This window comes from Glycine soja, chromosome 4 (genome assembly GCF_004193775.1).
Source record: "Glycine soja cultivar W05 chromosome 4, ASM419377v2, whole genome shotgun sequence".
Classification (NCBI taxonomy): domain Eukaryota; kingdom Viridiplantae; phylum Streptophyta; class Magnoliopsida; order Fabales; family Fabaceae; genus Glycine; species Glycine soja.
This window is the reverse complement of record NC_041005.1, coordinates 4085482-4106000: the sequence shown is the minus strand read 5'-3', so window position 1 is coordinate 4106000 and position 20519 is coordinate 4085482. Positions and strand designations below refer to the sequence as shown.

The window sequence follows — 20519 nt, the reverse complement described above, 5'->3', positions numbered from 1 at the left end:
AATTCAATTCTTTATTTTTAAAATATATTTTATAAACTATTAACATTAAATCTTAAATAAATAAATAAAAATGTTTCATACTATATATAAAAAATTCTATTTTTATGCATTTAATAAAAGCTTATCACTAAACAAATACTTGATTAAATTAAATTATTTATACAAACAGTCATAGAAAAATAAATTAAACAAAGTAAAGTCTCGATTGTCGAATCTCAATTCTGTGGATGACGTAAAGAAAAAGAACTGAAGACCTTATTTTGTTTGGGGTTGCACTTGCACAGGGAAAGCAAAATATCTAATCTTTCTCCCTTGCCCCAGGGGAACAGTAACGTGACAGAGTAGCGAGTTTAGGGTTTGTGGCAATGGCGGAGGATTACGCCCCCCTCAAGCGCAAGTACGAAGACCAACCCTCCGGCATCGAGCTCGCCAAGCAGCGTGCTAATGGCAGGGTTGGTGTGATTGTTGGTAAAGGTGGAGAGACCATTAAGTATCTCCAGTTGCAGTCTGGTGCCAAAATTCAAATTACTCGTGATATCGATGCGGACCCTAATTCTTCCACTAGGATGGTTGAGCTTATGGGCACTCCTGATGCGATTGCCTGTCTGCTGAGAAACTCATCAATGAAGTTCTTGCTGAGGTATCGCACCTTATTGAGTTTTTTTTTTTTTTTTTTTTATAAATTAAGTACGGTTAGGATTTTGTTAAATTATCTTAGATGTTGATGTGATGCTAGTCATAGTAAGATGATATAAGATGAATTGTTTCTGTACCAGGCTGAATCTGGGGGTTCTGGCATTGTTACTCGAAGACTGACCGGACAAGCTGGGTCGGATGAATTTGTCATGAAAATCCCAAATAATAAGGTGTGAAAAGGAGACGTGTATAAGCTTATGCTTTGTACAGTGTTTTATGTTATTGGTGTGTTCTTTATTGAGGATAAATTTTTCTCTGGTCTGTTTGGTGGTTCATATGGTTTGTTTTGTGAATCTTCAGGTTGGCCTTATAATTGGTAAAGGTGGAGAAACGATAAAGAATATGCAAGCTTCTACTGGAGCACGGATTCAGGTTTTCACTTCTAAGTGATAAATATTATATTGTTGTCTTCATTGTGTGTTAGATGTAGGTGATAAACCATAGTTAGCTTTGATTTAGTTGCTATGGTTTTTTTTTACTGTGGCTTTGTGATTACTACTAATTTCAAAATAGGCTGTGGTAACACTTAACAGCAGACTCTCAAGACTTGGAAATTCCTATTTAGTGTTGCTTTTCACTAATATTTATATTTTTTCAGGTGATACTTCTGCATCTTCCCCTGGGTGACACATCTACTGAAAGAACATTAAAAATTGATGGTACTCCTGAGCAAATTGAGCCTGCAAAGCAGTTAGTTTATTAAGTCATTAGTGGTGAGGTATGTTAAGGGTGCTTTCTTTTTGTTACATTTAGCTTAGCATGTTTACCTGCCTTGTGCCAAGTCTAGTTGAGTGTTTAAAATTGTGGATTTTCTACTGAGTTTTGTGTTCTGTATACTGCAGAAATCTAATAATCTTGATGTTTGATCAAAATAGGTGAATTTATGTCCATGCTTTATGTGATTGTTAGATGAATACTGTGTGCTTGTGATTGCCTGTTGGGTCTTGTTATTTTTTCTTACGATATTAAAATATAAAACTAGAACTGATGGATCTCTTTAACATGTTTCATGATTTTTGGACTCTCTTCAACAATTGCTTTTGTTCCTTTGCAGGGGAAAAAATAACTTTGGTAAGTTATGTGATGGTTTTTGCTTTAGGTGGCTTAAATGATTTTTATTTTGTTCATATTTAATACTACTAATTTATTGATTATTAATTCCTTGATATTATTAATGATATTGCATCATATCATGACCATCATTAATTAACTTATACGATACATCTTTGATTAATTGGACCTATGTTACTTATTGTATTCTTCTCAGAAGAAAATTAGTGCATAGTTTCATTTTGTTTAGGTGTTTCAACTTTCAAGACTACTATAAAAATAATGCACAAAGGTAGAAGATACATTAATTTGCTAATTGCTGTTATGGTGTTTCTGCTTGTAATCTCCAATTGCATCTGCTCGCCAAGTGGAAATACGATTAGGGAGACTGGCCACTGCAGTAATCATCATTTATTTGATACATTATATTATGGTGTTGACAACTGCATGTTGTCTTGTTCAATTAGTTGTCTTGATATAATAGTAATATGCACAATTATTTTTTGGTTTAGTCTAGGCTTCTGTTGATGGTCATAAACTTTCAGGGTCTTTCTAATTCTGACTTGCTAACTGTGTCTTTATGTTTGTGTGTGTATCTGTTGTCTGCTATATAGGTAGATAATATGTCTTGCTCATTATCTCTTTTTATATATCCACAAACTGAGGATATTGGTGGGAATATTTGAGAATTGCATTGTTCAGTTTTGTTGACCAAGATACCAAGCTCTTGCAAAGACTGTTTTAACAGTGGTAAAGTTTTGCTGTTAGCCCAGTGCTTTGGTGAGGTGGGTCTTTCATCATTTTTGTGGTTTAGGTTCCTGGGGCCGTGAAGGCTACTGTAATTATGGCAATTTTTGGTCCAAGTGGATACTCATTGGGATTATAGCCTGTTCGACAATGGAATATGCTTCTTAATTGTGTATCCTATGACTGATCCTATTATTGGGACTATTGTAGGGTTAGTCTATTGCACCATTGGTGACACCAACGTGAATTCCTTTGTTGTTGTTCCCTCGGCATGCCCTGGTATGGTTCTAAATCTCAGTTTTGATATTTATTATCACGGGCAGTAGTCTCCTATCAATATTTTGTACTCTATGAAGTGTCATTATTAAACTGAATATTGAATTATTGTGTTGAAATCCTTTTCAACTATACCATTTGTGCTTTTCAGTTCACTCCTCAAAAAAACCTTCATATACTTGAAATAATATTTTATCCTTGTGTCTTATATTGGACTTACATTGCCATTTGACATATCAGCCTGAAATTTGCCCATTGTGAAGCACTTTAATTTTATCCATTTTTAAATCGTAGTTGTTTCAACTAACAAGTTATGTTGTTCAAGGTTTCTGTTATATTCTGTTGTTTCTGACGTGTGTAATGGGTTGTACATTTCTTATGTGTTTTTCTTTTCTTTTTTCTTATTCTTGTGTCATTTAACTGTAATCTTTTGTGAAGTTTGAGCTGCATGCAGTAAATATGTTTACAGGCCCTTTACCCTTATTTTAGATTCCCATTCCATTAAAATAATATTTAATTTTATTTGCTTTTTTATTTGATGATCCTCTGAGGTTGACCTGTTACATTGGGTCAAGGAAAGGTTAAGAGGATGTACATGGGAGGACAGAGAAGTTGTCTCGATAGTGTACATATTTGCATTTAGGGTTTCTCCATCTTATACACTGAAATATCTGTAGTCCAGCCAGAGTCTCTTGTTGAATTAATATATGATTATGAATGATATATTATATTGTGTAGCAATTGGAACAAGATCTTGCATATTTTGAGATACTATATGAGGGATTGCCCTTTTAAGGCAATAAATATTGTATGCTTGTCTGCTTCTATGGTCCATGCTTCCTTTTGTACCCATTCAATTCAACTAGGTAAAGGGTGTTCTTCAGCTGGAGTAACTCAGTTTTATCACGAACCAGTACGGTATGTAGTTATTTATATCCCTTTCTGATCTTGTATGCAATCAGTTAATGCAAGAGATATATCCTTTATCTTGTGTTCTTTAAAAAAACTTCGTACCCCATTGCCCAGAGGCTCTTCGCTATGCGAAGGTATGGGGGAGGGATATTGTACGCAGCCTTACCCTTGCATATGCAAAGAGGCTGTTTCCGGATTCGAACCCATGACCAACAAGTCACCAAGGCACAACTTTACCGCTGCACCAGGGCTCACCCTCATCTTGTGTTCTTTATATGTTGATTTTTATTTGTGTAACTTTAACCCGTGTATGTGTGTGCATCTGTTGCTTTGTATACGTGTACTATGTGGAACCTTGGTTGAATTCAATCTTTATTTTTGGTTTCAATGGTTGTCTCCACAGAATCGTGTTATAAATCCTGCAATGTCTGGTGGTTATCCTCAACAAGGTTACGAATCTCGACCACCCTCTGACTGGGCTCCCCCTGCTCCAATGCAGCAAGCTGGTTATGGCTATGTGCAACCTGGAGCATACTCTGGTCCATCACCCCAGTATAACATGCCTCAGCAACCATATGCAGGCTATCCTGCCCAGCAACCTGGTGGATATTCCACCAATTGGGACCAGTCTACTGCACCACCCCCACCAGCAGTCTACTCATGGTGGTGGTTATGATTACTATAGTCAACAGCCACAGCAACCACAAAATCCTGGGGGTACTGCACCTCCAGCCGATGGCTCTGCATACAATTACAGTCAGCCACCTTCCTCTGGTTGTAACCAATCAGGACAGCAGGGTTCTGCACAGGACAGCTATGATGCATATAATGCGCAATCACACTCAGGGTATGGGCAGCCACCGACATTTGATCAGCAGCAAGGCTATGGCCCAGCTACTGGCTATGGCAGTGGGAGTAACCCGGCGCAGGAGGGCCACACTGCAAACTATGCAGCACGGGGAGATTCAGCCCAAGCTCCTTCTGCCCAACCGACTACTGTTGTGCAGCAAGGTTATCCTACCAATCAACAGCCCAGTTCAAACACTGTCAATTACTCACTTCAAGGAACTCCTCAGCCAGGTTATGGGGTTCCCCCTACATCCCAAGCAGCTTATGGCAATCAACCACAGCCTGGTTATGGAACCCCTCAATCTCAAAAGCCGACTGGCAATTCACCTGTTTATGGAGAGTCACAGTTTCCTAGTGCTGGAGGAGGCTATGATCAGTCAGCATATCCTGTGCAGCCCCCTCCTTCTGGGTATGCTCAACCAGAGTCAGGTTCTCAGAGAGCACCAGCATCTGGTTATGGTGGTGCAGTGCAACCAGGGTACGGTCATCAAACATATGGTGCTCCTCAGGGTGGCCAGCCTGGTTATGGTCAGGCACCGCCTTCTTACAGCAACAGTTCTTTTGGTGCTGGTTATACACACACTCTGGCATATACTGGTGATGGTGATGGTAATGCTCAGGCACCCCATAGTGCTGTTGCTAAAGCATCACCCAAGAGTTGATATTTTTGCCACCCTTCCCCTCCCCTTCTCATTGACTATTTTTATTGTCTTTCACCGTTTATTGTACTAGTGACAACTATGTAGCATTGCACTATTTAGATGGAAGAATTGGTGTATTGAATTTTTTTACTTTTTGAATATCTTGGTACTGTTAAATAGAAACACATTTTGGAGGCAACTTTGGGAAGCTTATTTGAACTTATGACAATAATTTAAAATTTTCATTATCTTTGCCCTGACACTGCGGTAAAGTTATGCCTTGGTGACCTGTTGATCATGGATCGAATCCAGAAACAACCTCTTTTTACATATGCAAGGGTAAGGATGCATTCCGTATTCCTCCCCCATACCTTTGCATAGTGAGGAGCCTTCGGGCAATGAGGTACGCTAGATTTAGTTTATTTCATCTGGTTTCATGGTCAATTTTATGGTATAATGGTGTTTGGAAGAGTATTTATAATTTTTTTAATTTATGAGAAACACTTTGTTCATAAGTTGTTTTTAATTTGTTTCAATAAATTTAGAAGTATGTTGGAGGATAAATAACGGTGAGAAATTAGAATGGCGTTTTGCCTTTATTCAGAGGGTGTTTTGGAGGATGTTCATATGAGAAAAGTAGTCTACTCAACCTACTGTTTCCTTAGAAATCTACCGAAATTGAGTGGAAGAAAATGAAAAATAGAGGCATAAGTTAAAAAAACGATAAATTTTACCATTTCATGAAAAGTGAAATATAATGGAAGGAAATTATTTTCGTGAAACTCACTTGAAAAGTCTTCCCCTGAATTAGCATGAAATAGGGGAGAGAAAATGGTTTCTCTTTATAACAAAATGGCTTCATTTTTTATTTTAATTTATTAAAAAATGATTCCACAACAAAATTTAAAATTGTAATTTTATTTTATGTTAAGAAAAAGTAATGAAATAAAATATAATTTTTTCATATAATTTCTTTTAACTTTTTGGTTCATCTAAACAAGTATTTTTTTCACTTGTTTCTATCCATCTAAGTAACAATCTTTTCACTATTTTATTCATTACTAATCCATCTTTTTTTTTTTCTCTCTTTCCTTTTCTTTCTATTTTACTTTTTTTTTGCTGAATTTCTTTCTATTTTACTTTAAAGAGAGCTTTCCTTTTCTTTCTATTTTACTTTTTTTTTGCTGAATTTCTTTCTATTTTACTTTAAAGAGAGCACAAAAGTGAGTTTGGATAGAGTATTTTAAGAAGGGAAAATAATTCAGGGAATTTAAAATTTTTCTAGACTATAATTTGTTGTTTGGGCATTTTATTAAATGGAATTTTAATTTAAGATTTTAAAATAAATTTTAATTAATTAATATTCAAGAATTCTAAATTTCATCTAAAAATAAATTTCAAGAATTTCATATTTTTCTCTTCCCCTCAATTTATTTCTCAACATGAAAAATAATACTTATAAAATTTATCCACAATTTGCTAGAATTATATCTGATAAAAAATTGCATTTTGCATAATCATAAGGAGTGATATTAATCTGGCCAAACATGAAAAAGAAATGTAAGAGTTATCACATTTCTTACTTTTTTTTCACCTATTCCCCCTTTCTCTCCTTTTCATCCATTTCACACCCCATTCTTCTGGCGTGAGAAAGAAACATTGCTCAATAATTAAACAGTTTATGCAGATATAAAATGTAGAGAAAGTGTAAATAAATAATATACAAAAATCAATAACTTGTTCGGGGTTTAATATCGGAGATGGAGACAATGCCTCTTGGCTCCTGAATAGATCCTGGTCTACAATTATTATTCTTTGAATCCTCTTTAAGCCGAGGTGCAAGTTCTCATTATAATCAAGTGCGAAAAATTGCTTCCTTATAGCTCTGTGCTGTATACAGTAGAGGTTGAAATAAGTAAAACAAAGACAAAAAATCAAAGTATACTTTGTTGCTATCAATAGGCTTCATCTATATGCTTGCAGATTGAATTCAGCAAGCAGGATTTAATTCTTCTAAATGACATGATTCCTGAATGCCGTGATCATTTTGGGTGACAAGAACAAGATGAATGCCAAGATTGAACCAAAGAACATCTTGATAAAATATCTAACTGGGTCATGATCAACATCTTCAGAGGTGCTGGTCGGTGCATATATTGCTGTTGCTGATGGGAGAGCTTCTATTACTGCATCTGCTAAATCTGTAATGAAGGAAGGGGTAACACCAAGGGCAGGTACACGTGCCCAATTCTTGATGCCAGATTCAAGAGCCAATTCCTTGTACTCCATGTCAATTTCTTCAAGGGTTTCAATATGCTCACTCACAAAACTGGGACACAAGAAGACAAGATTACTTTTACTCTCTGGGATATTCACAACTTGCAACAAGTAACGTACTATAAAATCCATATGCTACTGTCTAGAATTAAAATCAACATGCGTAAAATATCAATAATAATGTACCTCACTGGAACAGCTAAAAGACTCTTCACACCTTTTTGGCCAAGCTCAACGAGAACTTCATCAGTATATGGTTTCAGCCACTGTACAGGACCCACTCGACTCTGGAAATTCATCCAACAAAAATGTATGATATCAAAAAAATAAAAAGTACACCATAGAGTACAACCCAGCAATTAAATATGAAATCCCCATTTAACTCAGGATGCAAGAAAAGCAAGTTGAAAGGGTTAAAAAAAACCTGATAAGCAAGAGTGTGCTCATTACTAATTCCTCTAGCTTTCAACTCTTGCATGATCAAGAAGATGCACTCCTCCATTTGGTCTCGGTATGGATCCCCAGCTTCCTCAACGTAACTGACAGGTACACCGTGGGCACTGAAAAATATCATTACCTAACATATAGAAAAAACAAGATACACCTTCAGACTGCAGTAAAATACATCACATAGCCTTCAATTTACGTACGAATCATGTTGAAAGCATTTAACACAAGAATAACCCACCTCTTTTGGTTCAGAAAAACTCTGGAGCTCTTTCTGAATTAAGTTAGCCATTGACTTAATATAACCTTCTCGTTGATACCAAGAGTTTATAATGGAAACAGGGAGCTTAGACAAGTAGGCATCTTCCCTGACAATTAAATGATGATATCAGTTGATTAAGAATAATCCTTGAATCACCAAAGAGCATTGACAAAGTGCCAATAAGCAGTACCTGAATATATGCTCAAGAACACGGATGCTTGATCCAGTTGTGGATATAGAAAACTGGGGATAAAGGGGTAGTACCACAAGCCTTGTTATTCTGTCCCTCTTAATCTGTCACGCAAGACAAGCTTTTGATTTTAGACTCAAGCCTAAGGTGATACAGTGGAGCTCAGAATAAATAATGTAATTCATGATTAATTATCCTGTGTGTGATTTAATTATGAAAGGAGGAAATGGATGTATGATGGGAATAATGCAGAAAGACAATGTTAGACCAAAAAGCAAGAGAACTTACTTGCTGAATTGCTTCTTCGGTAAATGGGTACCAGTATCGCATCCCAACGTAGACATTTGAAGAGATGCCCTTTGCTTCCAAAGCCATTTTAATTGCAAGTGCCTGCTCATGGACAACGAACCATAAAAGCTTCATTAGTTCCAGCACATTACCAATACAGAGAATTTTTATTGACTGTATCAGGAAAAGGCCAAAAAAGATTCATGTTGCAGAAAGATAAAAGCTCCACAAAGCAGATAATGGGAAAACCAAAAAATTTAAACTCCACCTGGTCATCTGTAATTTTTCGTAAAGGAGAGCCACCACCAATAGCAGCATACCCTTCCTTGGATTTAGGAGCCCGAAGTACAGAAATCAATTTTGCCAATGGTCGCTGGAGAAACCGAAACAACCTTGGAAGACGAATGATATCCTATGTCAATACAAGAAACACATTAGCATACAAATCATATGAACATGTACTAATGCTAATGGAATTTACATAGACAGGAAAAAGAAAAATCAACAGTAGAAAAAGCACAAAAACAAACTAACATACAGGATCTGCAAAAAGATTAAACAGAAAAGGTTGGACGTCACTCAATGTCTCTGGTCCTCCTAGATTGAGAAGCAGCACACCAACTTTTTCTTCTGCAACACGGGAAGGAGATTCTAAAGCAGCCACGTCATAAGCACTAGTCTCCAGAGAATAAAAAGCTGGACCAACTAGGTTTCTCCTGCCAGAGGGGTTCACACAAAGTGGTCTACCAAAAACACCATTTCTTCTACTGTTGGAGTCGGAACACAAAAACAAAGACGCTTGAGATGTAGACTTATTACAATTTGAATGGCAATCAACATAGCCAGGATTTTGGATATCAGAACAAAACCTGAAAATAAAGAGTGACAAAGCATTTTAGTTAGCAAACTCTACTTACAAGTGATAAATCCGAAGCCAGTGTTTGCTGCAGGTAGACATTCACAAAAAGAAAAAAAAAAAAGACATTATTGAATTTGAAAGAGAATGGCTGACTCAGGTATTTTTTTTTAAAAAAAAGCCCAAAAAAAACTTTATTGATAAAACTGCCAAAACACAAGTTGTGTGTAGCCGTATGAACCCAGAAGATGCAATGCTACTACATTAGCAGCCATCCAGGCTAGTACCAGATCATGGAACCGCAGTAACAATTTCAAAGTCAGTATCATGAAAAGTGGCCTCAGGCACCACCTTTCATTACAATAATCTATCTATTTTATCACGCCTATATGAAAGCCAGCATACAGTGACTAAAGCGGCGAAATTCAATAATAAATAATCATAACAAGTCGAATTAAGGAACGAAAGATAGAAAGATGCGAAGAGTACAACTAGGGTTTGGTGAAGGTTTTAGGAAATTGATGTTAAATCGATCAAAGTGAAATGCAAATGCGAGAGCAAGCTTACGCTGAGAAATTCCGATGATGGAGACTGCGGAACGTAGAAGGAAGAGCAGAGTATGAGGTTGCGTTCATGGCGACCAATTTGTAATTTGGGATCGAAACCCCTAATCGAAGGAGTGTTGGCAAAGAAAAGAAAGTTGAACCGAACGAAGGGGGTGGGTTCTGAGGTGTAAGTATTTATATTGTTAGTTGGTTGCCAAAGTTGAACTAAAGTTAAAAAGTCAACACCAAATACCAAACCAAACCAAGTAAAGAATCGGTCCAAGCTCACCTTCTAAATCTAAATTCTGATGAAAGTAACGTCTACGTGTTCCAAATTCCAACGACACCTTTCACAGAAACTCCCCACTTTTTTTGTCTTTTAGTGATACACTCATTTTTATATGGGTTTTCTTAAAGTATTTATTATTGCTTTTCAAATTGAAAAAAAAAAGTTTTATATTAAATAATAAAATATATATTACTTTAAAATATAATAAATACATTATTTTCAATAAAAAAAATTTATTACTTAAAATTAAATATTAATAATGTATGTATATCTTCTTATAATTTTTTATTCATCGTATCTTCTTATTAATTTCTTATATTAATTTGTAATTATTTGTAAATAAATTATTAAAAATTAATAGGTTTTGTAAGTTGAAAATGTAAAAAAAAGAAGAAGAATCACTATAAAATAAAAATATTTAATATCTTATAATATAAAAAGTAAGAATTCATTTAAATTATTAAAATAAATTTAATGTCTTAAAAAAATGTTTATAATATAATTGTATTTACTGTATAGTGTTGTTCTTTTTCTCGGCCGTTAAGTGGAGTCGAATGTCAACTTCATTTGAAACTTTCATTTTGCAATTAAGGTTGGTGCTTAAGTATATTTCAATATACAGTAAAAAAAAAATGTGTTGTTAGGTGCACCCAGCATTATTGTTGGTGTACTCAACATTTTTTTTAAAATATCAAAACTGCTCCTATATTTTTTTCATATTTGTGATGGGTGTGTGTGAGGATGATCCGAAAATCGTACGAATCAAGTTGATCTGTAAGGTTGATACGGATCAAGTTGATCCGTATTGTTCTGTAAAAGGCTTATGGATCAAGTTGATTCATAAAAGACTTATGGATCAACTTGATCCGTAAGCATTTTACGGAACAAAATGGATCAACTTGATCCATAGAAGCCTTACAGATCAACTTCATCTGTAAAAGTCTTACGGATCAAGTTGATCCATAAAATGCTTACGAATCAAGTTGATTCGTAAGCCTTTTACGGATCAACTTAAATGGCTTACGGATCAAGGGTATTTTTGTCATTTCGCCTTAAGTGCTGGTGCACCAACAATAATGTTGGGTGCACCTAGCAACACCCTAAAAAAAGTATATTTAAGTATCCATCTTTTGATGCGGCCCAAATTCCATCACTTATGAGCTAAATAGAATAATGCCACTTGAATTCTTTCTTTGATTTGATAATTAGCTATTGACTTAAATAGTATTACCTAACATGAAATTGTTAAGGTTGTGTTTGGATAGATAAATATAATTTAAAATTTAAGAAAAATAAATTACATCAATCTATTTCCTTTCTTTTATAAAATATCTTGCTTGAATATTTATTTTAGGAAATATATTGGTGAAAAAAATCAGGGGGTAACTTTAACTATACTATTATATTGTATTTTAAGTTGTCAAGCTCCTATTAACTCAAAACCATCCTTTGATATAACTACCTACAAAAGACCACAACATATATATATATAATAACAATAATAATAAAAATAAAATAAAAACTTGTGAGACAATCAAACAACTTCGGAGGCTTTAAAAAATTGCCATAAATGAGACAACCCTTCCTCAGCAATAATTTCCGATGAAGGATATAACAAAAATCTCTAGCATTATTTTATTGAATAAGAAGAAAAATGAGAGAAGTTATCAAGGCATATAATGCTTGAACTACTTAATTAGGAATGAAAGTTATGGGGAGGCAAGAGTTGTCGTAGAGAACTAGGGCGAGAGATTTTAAAAACCATGTTATGTTAGATATAATTTTAAATTATTTATTTTCGATTATAAAACACCTAATTAAAATTCTTTTGAATTATCATGGAGTGTATTCGTCAACTGATTGTAGAGTTATTTTAGTTTAATCACTAGTCTTATATTTAAGTATTGAGTTTTTTTTATGAATTATCAAATATAATAACCTGTGATTGGATTAGAGTATGGAAGACTTTTAGATTTATAAGAGTAATTTACACCCTTCTATCTTAATCTTTGTTTATAGGCATAGGCAGACCTACATTCACCTGAGAGGATGCAGGTGCATCCCCTGATAATTTGAAATTTCTTTCTATACTTGAGGGACTATGTAGCATGATTTCTAATGCTTTAGGAACTACTTATATACTTATCATTAGTTTAAGGACGGTTAGAGAAAGAGAGAGTGACACTTTCAGTTACTCTAGGAAGCACCGATACCGACACTTTAATTTGCTTCACGTATCTAAGCTTTTGGATACTTTACCTCATTCTTGTCCTCCAACAAATTCAATGCAACAACATATGAGACACTGAAGCATTTACAATATAGAAAATTGTCCCTTGATGAATTTAACAAAAAGGAATGAGACTGACGCTATTCTATTGTAAACAATAGTGAGTGATTTATAATGGCAATGTTGTACAATGTTTATTACTAATGTCCAAGAAGTATGTTCTTAATTTGGATTTACAAAATTGCAATTATATATTTGTTATGTTTTATGAATTTCTATATGTATCTTGCATGTATCGTTTCTTATATATTTTAGAATAATCTTACACGTATCTTACACATATTGTATTTGTGCATCATTGGGGACCAACAATGATGGTTTATTCTATTTAAAATTTATGAGTAACATAACACTAGCATGGTATTATGATTATGAATCCTAATATGCAATGTGCTACATGCTACTCCATTGTAGATTTTGTTCTACTGCAGATCATCAGAGCGACCACAGCATCAGTGGCCTGTGAACCAGAAGCTCTTCACTTTGGATGTTATGTACCTTCATGATAAACCTGGACCTGATAACTGCCCCCAGGAGGTTTATGATACACTGGTGGAGGCACTTGAACATTAGTGAATATGAGGGTTATATCTTGGAGAGTGGACAGGGGTTGGCACGTGTTCTATTCCGTCATGTGCTGATACTATTGTCGCATCCTCAGCAGTGTTGCATCCAAGAGTATATTGACATACCAAAGTCAATTGCAAAGAAGGCTCCTCAGGTGGAGCCTATGGCTACTGAAGATAGTGCTCCCATATCCAGCCAATAATACAATGTATTTGCTTAGTTACTTCTCTCATGTAATTTAAGTTTTTGGTTTCATGTGTATGTATGTGATGGCTTCTTATATATGCAAAGGCTATTGATTTGGATTTAATGTTATATAAGTAATGTTTAACATGTCTTGAACCTATACCCACTAGGGGTCGGTCTAGTGGGGGAGGGGCCGAGAGAGTTTGTTTGAGGTCTCTATTCAAACCTTATTGCTGCTATTATGCCCAAACAAAAATAAATGTATAACATGTCCTGGTAATTTCTGTGAGATATTCACATTGTCTCACATTGTAGAAAAATTGTATGGATTGTCACTTGGTCAGTTCACTGGTGTTTTAATCAATAGTTTTTACACGTTTTGCATATGGCAGACTCTGTCCCCCTGATATGCTGACATCAAATTTTCTACCTGATTTTTCCTTCACTTCAATTTCAGGAGTTGGGAAGTGGATTGCACTTAAGGGTAATGGAATATGATCATAATTCAGCCAAGTTCAAGTTGGAGCATAGTATTCCTAGGTTGACAAGGGAATGATTGTTACTAGCATAACAATTTCCGAGTTTGGATTCGATTCCTACAACCCTCTTGTTCTCAAGTTGATAACATTTACTATTTTGAATCAAATATATGAGAAGTGTACTTTAAAACATTTCCATTAATTATCAAGCGTTTAGGCCTGGTAATTAAAGTGAGCAAGGGATATGTGACTACACTAGCTGGTCTAGACAGTATCAGATACTTGAGATTTCTGTTTCATTTGTCTACATCCAAATGCATGTATGACGATGTATCGTGTATAGAGGAACGACGAGTTTATCATGCGATCCTAAAGCCTTTTTTTTTTCCAGGAGAAGAACTTTCGATGTTATTGTGTGGTGTACCTAGAAGGGAGGGGAGGGCAAGGAAGAGAATTTTATAAATAAAAAAAAAAAGTTAAAAAATTTAGGTGGAAGAGTGAAAATGAAGGGTAAAATTTCCTCTTTCCAACTTTTTAGAGAGCATAGAAAATGATTTAAAATAAGGTAAAGAATGATTTTGGTGCCTTCAAAGTTTTCTTATGTTCATCTATTTAATTTGGAAATATTAAATCAAAGTGTATTTTCTTAATAGTTTATAATTGCAATTAAATGTAGTTATAACTATTTTTAGAAACAAAAAGTGGAATATTTTCAAAATTTGTTTTAAAAATTTGGAATGCGATTCATTCTCATAAATTTAATTAATAATATTTTTTTATAAATTATGTTATTTTTTAATTATGTAAATAGTTTGTTTCTAATGTTAAACACACATACCGATATTGGATTACCCGAATAGGTGGCAAGTGGAAGTGGTAAAATGCAAAAGACATAGTGCAGACTGTTATATTCTCTTTTGGTAGGGTCATTTCGGCACAACTTGTGCTTTGAAATTGGTTTTTAATAAAATTTTATTTGCCTATAAAGAACCTTTAACATTTTATCATTTTAAATGTGTCATTAAATATGTTATTTCCCTATTTGAATTTGTTTATACAGGCTAATCATATTTCATGGATAATTAATTATTTAATACTTTGAATATATTTTTTTCTAAAATTATTTATCAAAGGATATCCACTAATACTTTATTTAATTCAGTCTAACATAAAATTATTTTTATAGTATATATATTTTTTTATTTAGTTTTATTCAGTAATTTCTCCATGAAAACAATTTATAAACTGAAAAGATAGAATAACACTTTCTTTGAGTGTTTTTTGTTTTTATTTTTAAAGAAAACAGAAAATAAGAATGAAAATAAGTTCATTTAAAATTTGGAACAGGTCCAGAACTGAAAACATCAAATGAATGTCTTTAGTCTTTTCTTTTCTAAAGAAGCAAAAACGAAATGGCACCTTAGATTATTTTTTTTAGATACATGTTTTTAAACCTTAAAAATTCAAAAATAAAAATTATTTTCAGAAAATAAAAGTTGAATCCAAAGTGTCACGTGGACTTTTAACATGATACAATACTCAAACTTTTCTTCTCGTTGAGATGATCCGATTCATAATAATACTACTCAAACTTTTTGGATGTATCATAGCAGATGAGCTTACCCACCGTGCTCGAACTACATAAACTTACCTATGATGCTTGCTTCACCTTAATAATTACGTCCCGGGAGTTAAACAATTGATGCAATGCAAGGAATATAAATAATGAAAGGAGAAAATGAAGGTGGTTTGGTGGCCATAGATTGCTAGGAATACATCCTAATTAATATGGTCTTTATCAGTACAGTGTTGTTTTGCTTAGAGAAATCATGAGAATCAATTGCATATAAGAGACTAGAGGTATTCATAAGGTACGAATAAAAATTGCTTAAATAAGAGACTAGAAGCATTCATAACGGAGCCACTGCAACCAACTTAACCACACATGTTTTCTGAGGATCTTTATATGCAGCCAACCAAAGCACCTATCAAATTAGTTCAGTTTGTCCTATTTAAATTAAAGAGCAAGTTATTCACTCTTTCAAAGGTCTATATGCTGAAAATCTGAATCTTGTAATGAGCAGACAAACTTAGACAAAATTATCTCTGCAATGTAAAGAAAACTTTGCCAAAAGGTGTGCAATTGTGCAGTGCGTAGTGTGCTCACTTCAAAAGCAAGTACGAACAGTGATAAAAATTCTCAAGAGAGAGAGAGAGAGAGTGCATACTCCTTTGAAATGCACCCTAGTCACCAGATTCATAGGAAAAAGTAGGGAAACCAAAAAAGAGCGGAGAAAAAAATTTGGACCATTTCTCGATTTGTGCGTGTCATCCTTGCGCAGGGGCCATGCTAATCTTCTCTGTATCGTTCCAATTTTATCGGATGTCCCCGAAGGGACAATAAGTGATGCAGTGCATCTAATTATAAACGCTAATATTGTGGTAAGTTTAGACGGTGTGGGACTCGTTTGCGAACGAGACCTGAGTCTTGTGGGAAAGGGAAAGAAACAACAAAACAAGCTAAAGTAATGTCGAGTATATACACAGCCTCGGAGCCTCCACCGGGAGCAAACGGGAACCATCTTTCTCAAGTCTCAATATAAACGGAGTCAGTGAAAAATTGATATTAGGTTTTTTTTTTGTATTTTATTTTATAACTCTTACCCAAAAAAATATTATTCTAAATAAATTTATTATTTAAAATAAATTTATGACATTCATAGGATTTCAGGTTTCATATTCATAGTACCTTGACTGTAATGTTTGATTTGGTTCAGTATTATGATAACCGGTGGAGGAAGCAAGGGAGCTGAGTTTAAAAAAAAAAAACTGGAAGGGAGTGTGAGTATCATTTAGAAACAAAAAATCATGACCTGAAAGTAACCTACCACCATCCACGTCACTAGCCAGTTCCATGCATCATCTAAGTCGAAAACTAAATCTGGAACAACTCCACCTTCCTCAAGCATCCTTCACCACCAACTCCATTTATCCTGGTCATAGCCCCAGCCACCTAAACAGAGGAGTTTTATGCCTTGTCTTTGTATGTCCATTTATGAGTCTAAAATGTTTCTTCAACAATGCTCAGGTCTTGTCTCTTGTTGCATAAAAATTAATTAAAGATCATTTTAACTTTGTAACTACTGACTTCTTCCTAGCCAATCTCCAATGTGTATCCGCATCTAATTTAGGATAAATATGTTTTCCTTTGTTATTTATTTATCAAAGCAGTCACCCTACTAAAATACCATAAACGACAACTAATTAATAAAAATGAAAAGAGTATTTAACTCTCCTAAATTTTACCTTTTCGATCAATAAAAAAATTGGTACACAATAAAAAAAACATTAATTGATCTATAAATTTTATCTCATTTATAATTAACACCTATAAATTTGACATTAAGCTATCAATTAAAAATATATTATAACCCTTTATTTAACTAAATTTTAGTTATTACATATGAAAATTATAAAAAAAAAAGTTATTATCTTTTTATAACAATTAATGATAATAATAAATTTTATATATTAAATTTGACTCACAATTTCTTTTCAACAGCAATAACATTGATTACATTAAAGGCACAAGAAGTGCAGAAAATTACAGCAATGAAGGCAGCAGACTAACAGGCCAGTCCGCTCCCTCTATACCAGTTTACACAGCCTACACGTATTGAACCACCCACAGAATATACTATGTTGCAAATAATCCACCATAATACATGTATAACATTAGCAGCAACTTGATGTAACTGTTCAACGAATCATTCTATTTAAAAAAAAATCAGCATTCCCCTCTTAACAAAAATCCAAACAAGCCTTATATTCCTTTGCAAATTCCTCATACACAAATACACGTGCATAGATATAGTAACTATCAATCCCGTAACGGAGTATCAATCAATCACTTAACGGAGTTTTAACAAAATTGAAACATTTGTCGTTTTATTCAACTGAGACATATAATGTTGTTACCGCTAAAAACAAAGAAACTAAAGCTAAACACGAACCCTTATAATGCAAGCTAGACAAAAACAAACCATGTGGACAGTGGACACGTCATCATGGGAACTATAGATATATATGGTTTTAGTTAATATATTTAATTAAAAGTTAAAGACTAATCCCTTAATATATTGAAAGAATAATCCAATCAAATGAAGGATTAAACTAAATTTATAATTATATATTTAAGAAATAAAATTATCCGCTAATTATAGTAACCGGATGAGACTAAAGATATTTTGTTGTTACTTAATGTTGACTCAACCTTGGTTAAACAAACCGCAAGCCCCCTTCCATGGCACCAGGCACCACTTTATATATTTATTGTTAATGACCGAAACAAACTGAACCACTAAACGATGATCCCAAACGTTCAAATCCCTACCTGGGACGCGGACGGAGGAGGAGCACTCTCCCCGTCGATCTCTTCCAATGCTGACACGTGCTCATTATTCTCCTCCGACCATTTCCGAATGTTCCAGTTCAAGGTGCGGAACTGTCCACGTGTCAGGTCCCACGACTGGACCGAGTGTCCCTACGCCCACCCCGCCGAGAAGGCTCGCCGCCGTGACCCCCGCAAGTACCACTACTCAGGCACCTCCTGCCCCGATTACCGGAAGGGGAACTGCAAGAGGGGCGACACGTGTCAGTTCGCGCACGGCGTCTTCGAATGCTGGCTCCACCCTTCTCGCTACCGGACCCAGCTCTGCAAAGACGGAACAAATTGCCGCCGCAGAGTGTGCTTCTTCGCCCACACCAGCGACCAACTCCGCGTCGTGACGGATTCATCGTCGTCGTCGTTTGTTTCCTCTCCCACTTCGGTGCTCATTAACTCTTCGTTCTCCGATTCTTCGCCGTACAGCTTCGTCCGCGGAATAGTTAAACTGGATGAGGAAGGGTCGTATTCGGGTCTGACCCGTTGCGTGTTCGGGTCGCCACGTGGCGGGTTTATGAGTGTGAATGGGTGCGAGGAGGAGCCTGCGATGGAGAGGGTGGAATCGGGGAGAGACATTAGAGCGAGGATATATGCGAAGCTTAGTAGGGAGAATTCCATTGGATGAGTATCGGAACTCGTGAAATGAATGGATTCCGTGGCCTTTCATTTGGGTCTGTCTGTTTGTCTCTGTACAATATATAATGCAATTCAATAAAATAAAACTATATGTACATAGTTGAGAAGGTAGAGACCGTTTTGCTCTCTGTGTTTTGTTTTTTACCTTAGTTCCTGGCTGCCCAAAATTGGGTAGCATTTGATTGTATCAATTGTTAATTTTGGACTTCATTCAAGAATCATGTTTTTCTTATTATTTTTTTTTCGCTGAACAACGATGTGACGTAAGTGTTTTTTATTCGAGACTTGGAAGCAAAATTGTTCCAAATGCAATTGCTCGATTATCTCATTTTCTGCTTAATTTCTTACCCTCCTGCCTACATTTTTGTATGATAAATCGTTGTGAAGCTTAGTTCCGTCAAGTACACACGTTTTGGCATTCTCCTAGACTCTTTTTTTTTAATGCTCATATTCATTTTCTCTGATTTTGGGCTTTTCAGATCATTCACTATTTAGGATTTTGACACCATCTTTTTAGCACTCTATTTGTATGAAGTAGAAAGAAGACATTGTTTATCTACTGTAGATTCACGATTGCAGTGTCTGAAATCTGTGTGTTACAGGTGCGGACGAAGTTTTGTAATGGCTTCTTTTTGTTTACAGAAAGTAAGCAACATGAGGCAATGATGGTGACATTTAATTATTTCTTTATCTGAAGGTAAACAATTTGCCCAACGAAACCACTTTGTTATCTAGGTTAATGTTTGCTTGATGTAACTTGGGGTCTAATAAGTACTGAAAACAAACATTTTAGATGAGCACTCAATTTAATGATTGAAATTTATGAAGCTTCTTAGTGAATATCAACAAAAATGATAATACTTCACTCTTTAATATACTATTTTAACTGTTAAGTGTTTTATCTCAGTTTATTAAATAAGATGTGTTAATTTTTATAAAATTTATAACATTGTCTTTCATTTTTACCAATAAAATATATACTCTTAAATATATTTCATGATTGCATATAATAAGATTGTGTCAATTTCATTTCTTATTTAGAGAACTTATTCAAAATTTTATGTTTTTTAATAAATTTTAATCAATAATAAAAAATATATTTCTAACACCTCTCTAATTTTGAAAAAAAAAATTGTTATATACTCCCTAGGAAAATAAACCTAATGAAAAATAAAAAAATAGAATATTTAATGAGTAATATGATAAATAAATAAATATATATATATATATATATATATATATATAACATGAGATAAACAAGTGGAGTTATATCATTATTAGTTACTAAAGTATATGTCTTTGTCAACATTTACTTTAAAGTAACTATATAACATTAATTTTTAAAAGGTATAATTACATTTTGGTTATATTTGACAAAATTAACTGAAAGCGAGTAACTAAAAATTAAAAAGATAACTTATTAAATTATATGTGTTCTGTAAAATTAGTTATTGAAGTAGTTAAAAAATATAAAATGACAGAAAAATAATAAAATTATGATTTATTTTAAAAAGATAATTAAAAAATTTGATAAATATATTGAGGATAAAAAGAAAAAATATATAAAAAAATTAAAAATTATCATTTTTAAA

At 34.3% G+C, this 20519-nt stretch overlaps 2 protein-coding genes, 1 non-coding gene and 1 pseudogene across 4 annotated transcripts; 2 read left to right on the top strand and 2 right to left on the bottom strand.

The window, feature by feature from the left end:
- Positions 1-238: 238 nt before the first annotated feature.
- Positions 239-5419, top strand: LOC114408813 (annotated as a pseudogene). The gene is made up of 5 exons (XR_003665942.1): positions 239-640; positions 777-866; positions 997-1068; positions 1295-1414; positions 4085-5419. The product of XR_003665942.1 is annotated as a far upstream element-binding protein 1-like (transcript).
- Positions 5420-6866: 1447 nt separating this feature from the next.
- LOC114408812 (ferrochelatase-2, chloroplastic-like) lies at positions 6867-10218 on the bottom strand. Its single transcript, XM_028371983.1, has 9 exons — positions 10059-10218; positions 9174-9504; positions 8904-9047; positions 8636-8737; positions 8348-8451; positions 8137-8263; positions 7873-8025; positions 7635-7735; positions 6867-7500 (listed from the first exon to the last, which is right to left on the bottom strand). The coding sequence occupies exons 1-9, from the start codon at positions 10124-10126 to the stop codon at positions 7185-7187; spliced, it is 1446 nt and encodes a 481-aa protein (XP_028227784.1). The 5' UTR covers positions 10127-10218; the 3' UTR covers positions 6867-7184.
- A 5925-nt stretch (positions 10219-16143) lies between these two features.
- On the bottom strand, positions 16144-16246 carry LOC114410985. The gene has a single exon (XR_003666373.1). It is a non-coding gene; the product is annotated as a U6 spliceosomal RNA (small nuclear RNA).
- A 1890-nt stretch (positions 16247-18136) lies between these two features.
- Positions 18137-19167, top strand: LOC114408809 (zinc finger CCCH domain-containing protein 23-like). Its single transcript, XM_028371982.1, has one exon. The coding sequence runs from the start codon at positions 18215-18217 to the stop codon at positions 18914-18916; it is 702 nt and encodes a 233-aa protein (XP_028227783.1). The 5' UTR covers positions 18137-18214; the 3' UTR covers positions 18917-19167.
- Positions 19168-20519: the final 1352 nt, after the last annotated feature.

Bases quoted from the DNA above. Each gene is read 5' to 3' on its own strand.
- LOC114408809 (XM_028371982.1), top strand. From the start codon at position 18,215: ATGATCCCAAACGTTCAAATCCCTACCTGGGACGCGGACGGAGGAGGA.
- LOC114408812 (XM_028371983.1), bottom strand. From the start codon at position 10,126: ATGAACGCAACCTCATACTCTGCTCTTCCTTCTACGTTCCGCAGTCTC. The intron at 9,505-10,058 runs GTAAGCTTGCTC...CTTTATTTTCAG, and splicing joins CATCATCGGAATTTCTCAGC to GTTTTGTTCTGATATCCAAA. The intron at 9,048-9,173 runs GTATGTTAGTTT...GTATTGACATAG, and splicing joins TTAATCTTTTTGCAGATCCT to GATATCATTCGTCTTCCAAG.